This window comes from Tribolium madens, unplaced genomic scaffold (genome assembly GCF_015345945.1).
Source record: "Tribolium madens isolate multiple individuals breed KSU strain unplaced genomic scaffold, Tmad_KSU_1.1 Scaffold_7;HRSCAF=85;Tcas5.2_LG10, whole genome shotgun sequence".
In the NCBI taxonomy this organism is placed as follows: domain Eukaryota; kingdom Metazoa; phylum Arthropoda; class Insecta; order Coleoptera; family Tenebrionidae; genus Tribolium; species Tribolium madens.
The window spans coordinates 2,435,785-2,452,217 of NW_025401050.1; the positions used below are offsets into that span (position 1 = coordinate 2,435,785).

At 35.6% G+C, this 16,433-nt stretch overlaps 2 protein-coding genes across 15 annotated transcripts in view; both read right to left on the reverse strand.

Annotated features, from left to right (window-relative positions):
• The window catches only part of LOC123009552, a 60,223-nt gene extending 58,936 nt beyond the window's left edge, over window positions 1–1,287 (reverse strand). The window contains exon 1 of the mRNA XM_044405939.1: window positions 1,058–1,287. Within this exon, the coding sequence (XP_044261874.1) occupies window positions 1,058–1,071 (14 nt within the window). The 5' untranslated portion in view covers window positions 1,072–1,287. The remainder of the gene's footprint in view (window positions 1–1,057) is intronic.
• A 2,468-nt stretch (window positions 1,288–3,755) lies between these two features.
• Window positions 3,756–16,433, reverse strand: part of LOC123009464 (protein TANC2) — a 112,061-nt gene continuing 99,383 nt past the window's right edge. For 12 of the 14 annotated variants that reach the window (XM_044405797.1, XM_044405800.1, XM_044405799.1 and 9 more), the window contains 9 exons: window positions 13,062–13,201; window positions 10,460–10,682; window positions 10,287–10,409; window positions 9,756–10,088; window positions 9,469–9,705; window positions 7,219–9,420; window positions 4,944–5,295; window positions 4,699–4,894; window positions 3,756–4,646 (listed from right to left, as the gene is read on the reverse strand). In XM_044405797.1, the coding sequence (XP_044261732.1) occupies window positions 4,362–4,646; window positions 4,699–4,894; window positions 4,944–5,295; window positions 7,219–9,420; window positions 9,469–9,705; window positions 9,756–10,088; window positions 10,287–10,409; window positions 10,460–10,682; window positions 13,062–13,201 (4,091 nt within the window). In that variant the 3' untranslated portion in view covers window positions 3,756–4,361. The remainder of the gene's footprint in view (window positions 4,647–4,698; window positions 4,895–4,943; window positions 5,296–7,218; window positions 9,421–9,468; window positions 9,706–9,755; window positions 10,089–10,286; window positions 10,410–10,459; window positions 10,683–13,061; window positions 13,202–16,433) is intronic. The other 2 variants (XR_006413014.1, XM_044405804.1) reach the window with 2 other exon arrangements.

Below are 16,433 nucleotides of genomic sequence, written 5' to 3' on the forward strand. Positions count from 1 at the left end.
GCTGCGCCAGAACTCGCGGCCCATGGCGGAAAAATTGTTAAAAAAATTCTGTCTATAAAAATGTTGAAGTTATGAGAGTTTGAATTTTGTACTTTGACTCTATTTATTTCAGTTGGAAAAATAATTTTCCAAGTTTTTTTGCTACAGACTATTAGAAGAGAAAACAAGGAAGCTGTATCCTAAATTGTAACTTTGTTTAATGTTATTTGTGGCTAAATGAAAATTATCTCTGGGGCGCGAGTTCTGGCGCACCCTGTAGAAACCTAGCAAGATTCCCAAACTTGATTTTTTTAAAACTTACTTTGAGAATTAAGTAAATATAAGCATTTCTAATAAAAATGGGGCAAAAACTAATCAATTATTACAAACAATTCGTGTGAAATTTCGAGAAACAATTGGCCATTTACAAAATCACAAACTCTCACTCTCACGGGGTAAGTTAGTAAAAGTAGAAAATAGTAATGTAATGTGAGAAGAAAGAGTAAGTATCTTTATTATTATTATTATTATTTGTCATAGCAAGGTATTTTTTCTATATTTATTTATTTCCTCCAGACCTGAAAGCGTATACCGGGTGCGCCAGAACTCGCGCCCCAGAGAAAATTTTCAAGTAAGGTAAAATACCAGGAACATGAAAAAAATGTTTGAAAAATTCTATCTGTCAAAAAATTTTGACATTTATTTTTTGACATTTGACTTTTTTTTATTTCTATATAATGATACTGATGATATTGTATATGTTTTTTTACAATTATTTAGTAAAGGGACAAAAATTTTGCCAATAAAAACCACAAATAACATTGAACAGAGTTACAATTTAAGATACCTCTTCCCTGTTTCCTTTTTTAATAGCCTATAGCAAAAAAACTTAGAAAATTATTTTTCCAACAGAAATAAATAGAGTCAAAGTGTGAACTTTAAACCCTCATAACTTCGAAATTTTTATAGATAATTTTTTTTTAACATTTTTTCCATGTTCCTGGTATCTTAATATATTTTTCTCTGGGGCGCGAGTTCTGGCGCACCCTAAATATGTAAAAAAATTAAACCCACGAACCTTGCTTTGAACATCCTGTATCCCTTTTATATTTCCCACAAAACTTCGCTCAGGTAGGCTGCATTTCTGCACACTGGCGGTGATTTAAATGCACCAAAGCTCCCCGAATTTCGGAAAGCTCCCAAAGTTAGCACACGTCTCACTTGAAATTTTTTTCCTAAATATACCGGCACGCACATTCACACACTTTTCGCACGCACTTGGCACTCGCGGCGCTTCTGTACCTGACGTTAGCAGTTGTTAAAGTAACTCCGCTGAACTCTACAGGTATCAACAACTCCCACCATCGATGACGGTGTCTCTGTCGGGAGTATGGGAGGAGTTGAAGGCGTCTCTGTCGCACCGACAGGCGCTGCTGGAACAGACTTTGCTAACGGTACAGGTAATGTTTGTTTATATGCAATGACCAGTTTTTGTAATTAATCGAAACTGTTTTTGGGCTACGAATGTAGTTTAAGGATTTTAGTGACAATCTGGCCAAATAAATTGACGAAATTGTTATCTACGAAATTCTGAGTTGACGTGAAAAAAACGGTAATTACAGTTGGATGGTAAAGTTTCGTGTTAACTGGATTTTTTCTCAATTTTTGGTCGGTTTGTTCTCATTTATATCCTCTTTTCTACAAGGGTTTAACGCGAGGCTTTAAAGTGGCACTTATTTTTAAGTAAATTTTTAAGCTCTTGGAGGTACATAATTATATTTCCTTTTCGGTATTGAAGTAAAAAGCTTTAAAAAATGAATCAGATATTAAATCAGACTCTAAAATTTCTTGAAGACCTGTCTAGGTATTAATAGTGGCCAATTGTAGTTTCAAAATCAGGAATGATTTTTTCGAATTTCAAAAATTTTGTAAATTTCAATTTGTTTTTGGTCTTATTATATTAATTTTCACTAATATGACTGAATAGTTTCGAATAAAAGTGTTTTATTTTTTCTTTGTCTGTAATTGATACTGAAATTACATATCATGCAATAAAATATCTATAATTAATGTGGACCACAATTTCTGTTGTCATGGTTGGTAACAATGAGGTGGCGACTTTATAACTCCTAATTTCACTGAAATTGGCGGAAAAGTGTTTTTTCTTTTGCTTTAGTTAACAATAAATTTTTGTGTTTTGTCCATATTTAAGAATTTTGTCATCTGACATAAAACCTGCAAAAATATATAAATAGTTTGTCCGTGAAATTCCTTAAATTTCTCTGCCAAATAAGCAGTTAACACAAACAAATTGTAAAAAGCGCAAAGATCAAGACCACTGCGAAATGTTATAATCACGACTTCAATACCGTTACGTTTGCGCTTTTTTTCGTTTTCTTCGTACACCATGTATTTCCGCTTGTGAAACCCAATAATTATTAAATTAAACGCCAGAATAGTTAGACAGGTATAAAAAGTGCAAGCCATTGAGCTTAATAATCCTCTTAAGGATTTATTCCAAGAAGGAGTTATTAATAAATAAAACGTGTTCACCAAATTTCAAACGTCAAGTCAATCATTTAAAGAAAACAGAGCACTTTGTATTGGATGTATACTGATGCTATCGGATTAGAGAAATGCAAAATAGATGTCGAGAAAAAAAAAGGCAGTTTGTCAACGATTTTGTGTAAATTTTGCATATTAGTTAAGATTTTTACTTGGTTTGGGTATCCCGACTTTAAAAAATAGGAAGATACTTCAACAATTAAGACTATAATTTTTTACTAACAATTATGAGATAGTACCGGAAGAGACTGGAAATTTAACTCGTTATATTGTGATTTAGAAGGTGGTAAAGGCGAGTTTCGTTTGTTTCGGACATCTTCACGGATTTATCAAAGTGAAATTTTTTTTCCGTCGCCTCAAAAATTTTGGTCCATCTATCACATGTCGCATTACAGCCGGCCGCGAAGTAGGGGTAAAGTGAAAAGCTCTCGGCAGAGCAGCTAAGGCCAATATGGGCGTCCATGGCTCGCATCAGCTGACCGTGTAGCATTTATATTCTTACTCATTCGTGCCAGTGCTCCGCGGTATTTGTGTTTTGATCAGTGTATTCATGTATTGATGTGTATTGATCCGAAAAAAAGTTTCACTTGCACCGTGGTTTCTTTAAACCATTGTAGTTTTTTTTATTTAAGTTATTTTCAACTGACTATGGTCTATGTTGTAGTGTAGGATATCGTGCTTCTACTGTAAACTTTTAAAGATTGCTGTCATTTATTCAGAAAAATGGACCTATGTCCGGAAATATTTCTTAAGGGCATTGACAATTTAAGAACAGTGTAAAATGTATTAATTAGATATTAATAAGCGTGTTTAATTTGATTTAAAACTTTATTTAACCTGAGAGCTGTCGTATGCAACCAGTTATACACAAGTTAGTTTATTTCAGGTTACTAACGACGTCCTAATAAATTTTTAACAAAGACCAGAAACAGTTTTTTGTTCAACTATTTGTGCTCGCAGGTGATTGTTCAATTTTTTGTAACCACTAACGATTTTTCTTCAACTTTTTGTGACCCCAACCGTTTTTTTTTTGTTTTAAAATTCAAACAAAATTGTTACTTCAAAGGCCTGTTACACTTTTTGTGCCCGTGGGCAAATTTTTGCAACCACGAGTGATTTTTTGATCAGTTTTTTACAAAGACTACAGTTTACCCAGTGCTCTTTTTTGATCTGCAGATGTATTTAAACAGTTGTTAAATGAAAGACAAAAGTAAAAGTTATTTCTTTATTGCAATATTTTTGTTCTTCAAGACACAAAATACGATTCTCTTATATAATTAGCACCTTTAGTGTTTTTTTTTAATTTCTTTGTAGTTTTGTCCACACGAAAACAGTTAAACTGTTTTAATACAAAGTAATAAATAATAAAATACTGCATAAATAGATAACATGCTTGGCAAGAAACCACATTTCGTAATAATTCAAACACGTATTTAATACAAATAAATACTTTTCCTAAAACACAAGAATTACATAAGGAACTTTACAAATTTCGTGCAGTATTACCAATATTTAAGTAGCTTAATTACTTGAAGGCAGTATAAAAAAAACGAAGAACTTGTCTTACTTAAACAAGCATTGACTATGATAGCAGTCTACCACCACTATAACTTAACATTTCTGGAAAAAAATACAAAATAAAAACCAACAATTTGGATAGTTTTATCCATGGGAATGATAAGATGAACCCAAAAGTCGTAACAGTTAAAATAAATTAATTTAAAAAATCATATATACAAAGCAAATAAACCTAACATATTCACAAAAATTTCGACAAAAATCAGTCTTCCAAATGATGCAAAGGCACTGGTGATTTTCTATTCGTGTAAAGTATCGACGGACATTGCTAGATCCCGATGATTGGACATTCGACCAGAAGGTGACGCCATTTTGATGGCGATTTCGTCACGAAGATGGGCTAGGACTTTCCGGACTTCGACGTTTTGCGCAGGTGCGAGTCTTAGAGCTTCGCGCATGTCAGCTAAAGCATTTTCGTATAATTTTAAGTCAAGTTTGGCCTTAGCTCGTGAGTAGTAGGCTTCGTATGAGTCGGGATTCATAATTAGAACTTCGTTTGCTAATTCCATAGCTTCTTCTGTCTCCTAAAATTACGTTACGTTAAGATTAACAGTGACTAAAGTCAATGGGACTTACGTTAAGTTTTCGTTTACATCTCGAATAATTCAAGAGAAAATTCATTTGCAATTGCCTGAACGCTTTATTATGTTCGGCTTGATCGTTATTCGGAAACTTTTTAAGGGCGTATTGGTAGCGATGGGCCGCCTCCCTTAGTCTACCCTTGCGATATAACGTGTTACCATCTTCAAGAAGTTTATTCAGGAGAATAAGCCTGAGAAAGATTATTAAAATTTGACTAAAGTTACCTGACACGGACTTACATTATATCTGGCTTGCCTGAAGCCATGGCCCACGTGGCTGGCCCCAATTTGGCCCCTTTTTTCAGAAAACATTGCACTACTTGGATATTCCTACAACCTATGGCTCGGTCTAGAGGTCTCATACCGTTAATATCGACATGTTCGATGAGAGCGCCACTGTCGAGTAAAAGTTGAACTGTGGCTGGATTTCCTTGAAATGCTGCCAAATCAAGGGGAGTTCGTCCAGTCTTGTCGGTGTGGTTTATGTTGGCACCTCTTTCGATAAGACATTGGACAGCTTTAAGTTTGCCTCGAAGGCAGGCCCAACAGAGGGGTGTGAGGCCCTCACGGTCTTCCTTGTTGATTTCGGCCCCTAAAATACAAAAAACGCTCTAGAAAATCCTATAGTGGAAGATAAAATAATGAAGTAAACTTCAGAGAATCCTAGAAGGATATTAATAGGCGGTGGGGAAACTTGAGCAGTGGCGTAACAGAGAACCATTCTGTGATAAAAAGGGGATTGTAGAGTATTTTCCGTATATTCATAGTCTGAGATATTAAATGTAAAAAATTCGATGCTCCCCCATTATTTCAAATATACGGTGATATTAATTTCTGTATAAATAAAAGATGAACAAAAAGTAACGAATATTAAAAATATAAACATAACATTTTTGTATCATAATTAATTTTAATTAATTTTTCAAAGTTAATATTCATAAGATGCCCCTGTTAATAAGTATAAGTATATTAAACATTTTTTAACGATGTTTTGTTTTCATACCTAGTCAATAAGATTTAAGAAGATGAAGAAGTCTCAAATTCTTAGCGACCAATCAATAACTCTTGTAATAAAATTTATATTAAAGAACATTTTTGTATTATCTACTTACTTAAAGCAATCTCTGTTTTTTCATTTCTCAAATTATGTAATATACAGTGTGCCCCAGTGAGTTGAAAAAGTCCATTAAGTGGTAAAATAAAAAAAAATATATAGGATGTTGATAGATACAAGTCCTCCATCGCCTAATAAAATTTTCAAATATACAACGTGTTTCAAAAATAAGTTACAATACAAACTTGTGCTTTTTTAAATAAAACACCACATGTTTCTTGGCATTTTTGGATGAAGATTTTTATGACAATGTTTTTAAGCTAAAAAAACATGCACTTTTTAAAAATATATTACACAAAAACTAAGACATCAAGAATTTTTTTTCTAACGCAAAGAAGAAGGTACAAGCTATAAGGTTGTAACATTTTTTTAAGTGTGTTGCATTTGCAAAGATAAAAAAGTGAAGGCGATTGTTGAAAGTTCAATAACTTAAAAAATTTAAATGGAACACCCCATTTATTCTTTCTGCATTTAAAAGATTATTAAATTGTTTTTCTAAAATTATTTACTTTTAGGTGTTTATAATCAATAACTAACATTAACATTAAACATTAAAAAAAAATTACTATTGTTTCAGTAGGCAAAAAGTTCACAGTTACACAAGAGATGGAAGAAATATTACTTCATAATCAAATTTGTGTTAAACTGAATCCATTATTCTTTATTTTTACAATAAAATAATTCGAATTTCAGTATTTATAACGACTCTTACAATCTCTGGATAAATAAACGGATAAGTGATCCGTGGTGGAATTACTATGGTTGCCCAGACATTGATAGGCATTGTTGCTACAATTAATATTCTATGTTAAATATCTTTTCATTTATCAATTCTAGACATTAAAAGTTTATTTTTTTAGATAGACAATTTATCAATCTATTAGATGCAAAAATAAAAAATAGGGTGTTCCATTTAAATTTTTTTAAGTTATTTAACTTTTAACAAACTTCTTAATTTATTTTTTATCTTTACAAATACAAAACACTAAAAATTGCTTCAGCATTAAATTCTGTACTTTCTTCTTTGCAGAAGGAAGAAAAAATTTGTTCTAGCTTGTGTAATGAATTTTTAAAAAGTGCATGTTTTCGTCAAAAAAACATCTTATTTCTAAAACTAAGCAAAATCGATTAATAAAAGTTTAGCGAAAAACATTGTTTTAAAAGGCTACATCCAAAAATACAAAGAAACATACGGTGCTTCATTTAAAAAAACAGAAGTTTGTATCGTAACTTATTTTTGGGACATGCTGTATGGTTGAGAATAATTTTAGGTGATGCACTAGATTAATGTCCTATACATTTTTTTTTAATTTCACCATTTAAAGGTCACTAATAAATTTTTTCAAAATCCTTCTATAACTCTCTGCACTTTACATAACTTTTCGTTCTCGGAATACCAACCTTTATTGAGTAATAACTCAATTAGTCCCACGTGGCCTTCCGACGCTGCCAACATCAAGGGTGAGCGTCCTACATTATCACTCTGTTCAATAGCGGCATGATTCTGTATCAGTCTTTCAGCTACAGCCCAATGTCCCTCCTTCACGGCTAGTAACAGTGGTGCCATCTCTTTTTTATTACAAACAGAAAGACTTGCTCCTCTGCCAATCAAAGCTGTACACACGCCATGACACCCATTGGCTGCTGCCACCGTCAAGGCCGTTTCCCCGGTGATACTATCAGTGGCGTCAACATTGACCTCGGCCATATCTAACAAATACTCGACAATATCAACATGACCTTGACTTGCAGCCGCCACTAGAGCTTGTTGTGCTGCTTCTCCCAATTCGACATCTTCCGGATTTTTGATTATCCAATCACAGGCGAGTAAATAACCGACGACGTTCAAACAACCGTTACGCGCCGCGTGGACCAATGGACAATAACCGGCGGTGTCCACGTGACCTGGACTTGCTCCAGCTGCCACCAGATGACGCACAATATCACAATGACCCTTAGCTGCGGCTAGAGATAGAGCTGTGGAGCCTTGACTGTTGGTTAGTTCTACGTCGGCTCCAAATTCAAGCAACAGGGAAACCATTGGTACAATTCCCTCATTGGCGTAAACACAAAGGACAGGAGCGTTGCCCAAAAAATCAGTGATATGATTGGGGGAAGCCCCGGCGAGGAGCAAAAGACGGGAAACTTTGACATTAGGACTGTACATGTTTCGCAAGTTGCATACAGCTGATGAGACATTCTCAGAGCTTTCACACACCCAGAAAGCTTGCAAATCGCGCGCTGTTATCGTACTAAGTGACATGTTGCGATAGACGTGTGCTTTAAGTATGTGATGGCCCAATTCTAAGGTTTTTTCTTCATCGAGAGGAGCTTGAACGCGTGATAAACGAAACGCGATGCCCGAATGACCGGCTCGCAAGTCGCACAGGAATTTTGTATTTTCGTTATCGTCGCGTCTGATGAGCCATTCCCTGAAGCTAGGGTGGAAAAACATATAAGTGTTGTCTAAGCGTTTTACTAGAAAGCCAGAGAGAAGTTTGAAGCGCTGAAAGAACTCAGTCCAAGGTAAGAATTTATCTACAAGGAGTGAATTGACGGAATAGTAAATCTCGAGAAGAGTTAGAGGATAGAGCGCGGAGAGACACACACTCAATATGTGAGTAACTTTCTCGAAGGAGCGGACGGTGGGGAACCGCAAGTTGAAGTGGAGAAGATAGATTTGGGCCAAAGTCACTGGTAACACTTTATAACCACTGGATTTCGCCACTAGATGTCCACGTTCGATCAAATCTAAAGTTAGTTTGACAAAGAGAAACGAGCCGTGGCTTAAGTTGAGTAAATGTTGGGAAAATTTATGCTGAGACACACTGCCACTTTCCAATTTCCCGGAAGTGCTGGAAGTGATGTTGCTCTGAATACTCGGGCTATTTTGGAGCCGGAAGTTGATATAACTAAGGATATCCTTAGTGATATTCTCGTTAGAATTGGAGTTGTCTAGACTGATCCTCGTGTAGGGCAATTGTTTGGTCACATCCTGGAGCTGGGTCCGAACTGTGGCCACTATTTTTAACCATGACGGGAAATTGGGCGAATGTCTGGCCAAAAATGAAGTTATAGTATCCCCATGGTCCGGTCTATGGTACTCAGCTTCACACAAAGCGTCGACCAGAATCACACAGTTCAAATTTTCGAGTTTGCCAACTCGGCGAAGACTTGCCAAGGGTTCGAGGATTCCTCGAGTCAATGCCGTATCAGGATTCATAATACACTCTTTAAGGGAAAGAGCGGCTTGGAGGTGCGGCTCACTTAGCAAATAATCCCTATACCCTGACAATTGCGGTGCTTGACACAACTGTGCTGCCACTGAGTGGATAAAATCAGGTACTAGACAAGTATTATTGTTATCAGCTTGACAAAAATGGTACGCGACCACACTATTAGCTAAGGGTTTAAGTCGTTCGGAGATTAAATCCATTTGGTAGTAGATGTTTTGAGGACTTCGGGACCGCTCCGGGGAGTGAACTGATTGGTAGATAGGTTCTTTCCGGCGTCCGAAACAGCTGTGTTCCACCAATTGCAAGATAAGGGCGGTTTTACCGGTTCCAGGGTTACCGGTAAGGAGAACTCCGGGACTCGAAGAGCCTGGAAAAATTAGTGAGACCGAACGCTAAATAGGAAAAAGTAACTTACCAACAATGTCCTCGATTTCTTTGATTAACCAATGCCGGCCGAGAAACAAAGGATCGGGTTCTTGGAGTGGTACTTCAAAAAAGAGGGGTTTGAGGGTTAGTTGAGGTGTCCGATATTGGGCGAACCGGATTTTGGGGTCAACAGGGCCTTTGATGGTTCCGGTCCGAGCCGAGCGGCGGATGCAAGTCCGGCGATTGCGGAACATGTTGAGATCTTCGACTTGACCAGGTTGAGATGCTAGGAAAATTATGAGTTTTTTTTTTTTTTTTTGAGGAATAGTGACTTACTTGTGACGCTGTGTCGCCGACTGACGGGACTCGAGCTACAGTTACTTTGGCCTGACATCGACATGGACATGAGTGAGCCGACACTGTCAGAACTGGGATTAATCCTATGTTGATCCTCGGAGCTCCCTGTGAGGGTCGAAACCGGACTCGTGTTGGTCGAAAGGATAGCAGCGGCGTCGTAGCTGGCAAGAGACGAACACGACTCGTGATTCCTCCCTTGTATCCTCTTGGTTCTTCTCGCACCTTCTCCCAACAGCAAGCCGAGTCTCATGTACATATCATTATCAGAATTCTTCTTATTTGAGATTGGTTTAACAGTTCCACCTTCATCATCTGCAAAATTACATTTAATTAAGCGCTTTTCTCGCTTACAACTCAATTACACTCAACAAACATAGCATAAAACGAAATTAATTAAGAGAACGGAAGCAAAAATAATTAGCACAGGTGCTACAAACAACAAAAAATCGGTGCGTGTTCATGCGGAACTAACTAAAATAATGACACCATGCGGGAAATTTTGAGCCCTGCCTGACACTAGTTGGTTAAGTCCGGCACTGGGACCGGACGTTCCTGCCGACCACAAAGACCGGATTTTGCTCAAGACCATACTGGGCCAATGGCGGCCCTCGGAAGACGTCGACGAGGTCATAGCTATGCCAAAAAATTATTTTTGAACACTTTGTATAATGATACCAACTTACCAGAAGACGCGGAGTCTACGGGAGGCTGCTGTCTTGCGTTTCGTAGCCCAAAGGGACTCCTCAATCCTTTGGGACTCAGGAAAAATTTTCGACGAGTTTGGGGCGGAGTTGGACAACTTTGGGTCATTACGCCTTGGTCTACGCGAGTCCGGGGGTTGGAGGGCCGGGTTTTGGGAAGTTTCTCCGGGTGACCTAGCTCGGACGTTGATAATTCCTGGCGCCCCTGTTGCAAGGTAGAATGTGAAGAATGTCGGCAATTTCTCGGTGATTTAATTGATAAGAAAAATATTGCGAGGTCGGTGGAATTGTTCAGCATTCTCACGATATGGATTTTTTGTAAAAAGGTTTGATAAAGAGGAAAGTAGCACTTCTCAGACTTTTCCATGTCTTGTAAGAGCGGCATTTCCGCTAGCTATCAGTTCGTAAGCTGTTAGAGTTTGTATTTTATTAGGATAATAAGCATAGCACAGCGGGTAGCTAATTATATGCGATGTCATAAATAGTCCAATAGCTATTATCGTAAATTGTAGGCTTGAAAAAGAAAGTTGTGATTTAAAACCAGTGACAGAGACTGGTGCAAATTTAAATATTTCCTTACTCATCTGAAAAGATGATGGATGGCGGTCGTAAGCGTTTTCTTGTAGACTAACATCAATTATTGTCTCTTGTACAAATTGAGGTATATAGGAAGAAAAATTCCAGCGTTAATGTCTTGGGTATGCATTGTATTGTCATTGTATGGGTATGTATTAGAAAGTAAACGCTTTTCGCATTGGGAGAACTGAATAAATAAATAAATAAGTGACGAAAAATAAAACAAGACTGCTTTTCTTGTGACAGGATTTACGATGCAAATTCCGGGGCGGGAGTTTTAAATTGAAAACCATTAACATATCCGTTTCGGTTTGCCGTTTGAAATTGTAATGTACGAGCAAAACCTTATTGAGACATTTAATGAACCTTGTAATTAGCTATCTATAGAAGAAAAACTTCTCTCCTACATTCAGTTGAATGGGAGTTGACCAAAGAATTATAAAACTCAAAAAAATTGTATACTACTTCAAAAAATTAAAGGGACAAAAATTTTTTCTAAATTTTTTGGTGCTTTTTAAAAGGTAGGTAATTCGTCTAAAAATGGTCGTATTTAGATTAAAAAAACTGTATTGAAGCTTTTAGTTTCTAATTTTGAGATCTTTTGGTAAATTTTTTTCATTTTTTTTTCATTTAAAGTCAGATATCTGAGCGACAAATTGACGTAAAGAGAATATAAAAAAAGCATATTAAAGGTAGACAAACATGCTATGCGGCCTATGCATTGACTTAACTAAAAAAAAATCCCGAGGTCTGTTGACCAAAAACAAAAACAAGAAAATTAACAATTTATTTTCCGACGATATTACTTAGGATTGCGGGGTAACCGTAGCACAGAAAAGAAATTTGCTAAAAGATCTCAAAACTAGCAACTTAAAGCTTCGAAATGCTTTTTTTAAATTTAGATAGGTACAACAATTTTTTGATGAAGCCTTTAAAAAAATCACCAAAAAATTAGGAAAAATTTTGGTTCCCTTCATTTTTTGGATAGTGTAGTTCAAAATAGATCTCTAATAGATTAGGATTTTTAAAGTTTGTTGGTTAGATTTTGTAGATTTAGTAAAATATTTAATATGAGGTATTAATTAAGTATGTCCCTCCAGAATTGTTTTTTTCCTTTTGGTAATAAATTGCACGAATTCATAAAAAAGGTAAAAATTCTGGTGGATTTAATACAAATTATGTAATGAAAATAATGATTTCAAATAATATTACATGATGTTGACAAGACATTAAGAGAGCATTAATTGTGCTTAACTTAATATTCCAACTTAATCATTTCAAGTTTGCTTTACTTATTTGAAGACATCTATTGATGTAAATGTAATAATTAGCAACAGCTGAGGACTTATTTTCATTATTAATGTGATATAATTCGAATGTTAATTAACACGGCAATTACACATTCTCCTAAACAGAATAATTCTCCTAAACAGAATAATTGAATTTATAGCGCGGAAAGTATGTATTTTCTTCCCTAGGTTTCTAAACTAAGTAAATTGGTGCTGCTTGTCGGAAAATATCAGAATAATACAACCATTTAAGCCATTTCTTCGCTTCTTTCGTCGAAATTACCGCCACTTATCCGTACAATTCGTGTCGGCTGAGGCATAGAAAGCCAAGAATGAGGAAACTTATTCCTAAACGGCATAACCGTCGTCTACTCAGCGTAAATCGCGCTAAAATTGTTCTCAGCCGACAATAAATAGGAATTACTCGAAAAGTCCCCTTCTTCCTCTTTGGCACCGTTCCAAACAACTTACGCATCCATTAAGGAGAGCTTGTTTGATCACTTTTACGAACGAATCGAAATGAATTAATTACAACGTGCTGCATAAATTCGTTTTGTAAAAATGCAACGACATTAAACGGCCATGTTAGCAATGGACGGCGTGACGGTGCTAATGAATTATTTATGAATTTTTAGGTGTTAAAACGTGTGTTTTTTCTCTCGAGTAAGCATTAGCGACTTTCACGAGATTTCATTAAACCAAATTTACAACCACTGTACCTGCATGAAGGTCGTAAAGTGGCCATTGGTCTTGACTTTGGTCCTGGGTTGGATTCTGTCTTTTTCGACCGGAGACTCTCCATACAGGGTGATCTCGGAGCCCCTCAATCCCATACAACCCATCGATGATTGAGGTGTGTCTGCGAACAAAATACTTTCTAATAACCCAAGAAAAAACTCGAAAACAAATCAAAATTTTGACAGCATTTTGCATCAGCGTTGGCGGTGAAATCTGCACACGCCCTTGGCTCGAGGACATGCAAAACCTTTTCCTATTGTGTATGTGATTTTATCGCAGTTGAAGACAATGTGGACGAGGATATGGGCAATGTTGCCTGTTATTAGGGGCAATTGGGTCAAGAGCAGGAATGCCAACCCAACAGCTATCATTAGCGAGAGATTGGAGATAATGGGGCAATTTTCAACAGGATTGAAGAGGAAGAGATAAAAATAACGAGAATTGAATTCAAGTACAGAAGAAAAACAAGATTTGAAAGTCTCAATGTTAATAATACCTTTCTATGAGGGTGACCTATTACTCTATACTGAAATAAAAACTACTATGGTTTATGTAAGTAAAACTTTTTTTGGATTAATACACATCAATATACTGATCAAAACACACAAACACCGAGGAGCATTTGCACGAATGAGTAAGAATATAAATGCTACACGGTCAGCTGATGCGAGCCATGGGCGTCGCCATATTGTAATGCGACATGCGATAGATGGACTAAAAATTTTGAGGCGATGGAATAAAAGTTTCACTTTGAAAATAAAATAAAATGTTAAGGTGTGCCTGGTGAATAGTGTCGTATCGATTTCAGTGAGTCGACAGGTGGGTGATTGATGGTGCGATTTGAATATTTGGCTGTCAAATTACACGTTATCTCAATAGAATTATGTATAATGGTGTGGTAATATGAATTCTTGCAGCAAACGTGCCTTTATTGAGACAAGTTGTTTGATTTATCGAAGATTTTCGCCACCAAACACTAAACTATCATTTGCAATAATGCGATACAATCATGAACTTTCATTGAGGGATAATTACGGTTGCGCAAATTGTCACTGAAAAAAATCCATCTTGCGGTGTGTAATTAGCAACTCATGCGCTATTGTGATACCATCAAACCGCTCAAAGAACTAGAATTAAGCTTGTTTTGACATTTCTCAACCTTGGCTGAGGAATTCGATCGATATTAATACAGTGGAAGATTTTTTCAGTAGCCGTTACAACACGAAAATTCATAATTAATTTGTTTTTAAAATTAGAATTGAAACAAATAGATCGTAAAAATCGAGACTTAATTATTGCATCATTTTGCGACTTTCTACTCCACAAATCAACGTCTATCAATAGGTAAAATAATTGATCTCTCCTCTAAGAGATAATTGAATGTAATCTTGGACTTGTTTAATAAGCTGGATTTCGAAATTTTGGTTCTAAATTGTCAAGACAACAAATTTATTGTAATAATTAATCTTGGTATTTAATTAATTTATGAAAGTCGTATAAGGGTTTAAAAATTCGTAGCCCCAATTAGTGAGTAGCGTAATTGCATACTTGCTTGTTAGAAAAAATACCAAATTTTTCGTGCTCAAGTACCTAAAAATTTCTGACACTTATTACAAGTAAAAGTAGTTATCAGATATAAATGCCAGCGTTGTCAACTCCGATGATATAAGTTGGCATTTCAAATATTTAATTAATATAAAGATAATTAACTCACTACAAAGAAAATCACAATTAGTGTTTTTTTTACAACAACTTGTTAGTTTACATTCGAATTTTTGCACTTTTTTACTCTCAAACTCAAAGCTTTTAATTTCATATAAACTTCAGCGGTTCACTACATAAATACAAGCGCCTCTACAGGGGGTCTGAAATTCTTGCATTACCTGAAGCTACCATGTATAACGCATGTTTATTTAACGAAGAGTTGTAAATCAGTAAGATTCATACACTTTATTTTTCATTTAAATTCATCTTGTCAGAATTACTGACAGTCCCCGAAATGGTTATTACGCAACGGGAACTCAGTACGCATTACCTTGAGTGCACTACTCAAGTGAGTTGGCAAATTAGCCCAAGACATATCACGATATTTAGTGACACGTCGATTAAAGATGCCGTCTTGTAGGGATTTTTGGTAGAAGAGATCGGACGTTTGCTACCAATTTAATCGTTTGTGTAATTGATTCGCGCCTCTCAGACGAGCTTGGTTTACCGCTCATAGAACCGTAATGTGAGCTGTCGATGGACGGAAAGATAATTCTTTTTGATTGACGGCTTGAGACACGCTATTTATGCCTGCAAGATGCATTCTCACAGGTGAATATTGGAATGATTTCTCTGATTCGAATCTCGATTTTTCAACTTCAGGTAATGTTAATCCTATTTTGTCATACTAGAAAAGTTAACACCAAAACCCCAACATAATCCACATAAACAAATTCTGCCAAAGTCTGTCTATTTTTGCTTGAATTGTATGCAATAGAGGCAATTAACTTTTTGGGACTTTAGCGATAAAGAAACCCTAAGCCAAGAAACCAATTGTAAAGGTTTGTTTCCTTGAGGTCGCTTTGGTAACAGTAGCTTTACAATAACCTTCATTAAATCCCTCATAAACTCATAAACTCATAAACATAAGTTAAAACCATAAAATTCAAGCAATAATAGACGGATTTTTCTGTTAGCCTTCAATTTCCAGAAATTTCTATGAAGCAGCTAAACTCTGTTTTTTTTTTTAATGGAAATATCAAACAGTCTTAACGTTAACACCCCTAATAACTTCATTCATGGTAATTTTAATAAAGAAAGTTGGCAGTTCCAGCTTTTGATTTAATTAAAAAAAAAGTCATTAAACATTAGCAAAAAAAAGTCATTAAACATTAGCAAAAAAAATCGTCTAAAAAATTTTTGAAAAAGTGGAGACAAATTGGGCACCGCGTAAAGTTTTTGAAATTTTGAAGACAAAAAGTGTGCAAGCAGAAGTCAGAAAAAGACCACCGCTAAAATTTAGACGCAATTTGTAATACAGGTTTGCTAAACATTTTCTAATTTTTAATAAAGATCGAGTAAAAAAAGTAATTATATAATTATAATATAATAATTTTGAAACTAAAGCCGAAGTAGAATTTAGAAAATGCATAAACTTTGAGTTCATTTCAATAAATTACACAAAATTTAATGTTAATATTCATCTTGTATCTTTTGCAAAACAACTTTTGTCTGCATTGACGCCTTTTTTAATTAAAGTTTTTATAGTAAGAAGCTCATTTTTGTCCACAACATTGTACTTACTTCAATCAATATTATATTATCTATTACGAAAACGTAATAGCTTGAACGCTCTCACACCCGTGTAA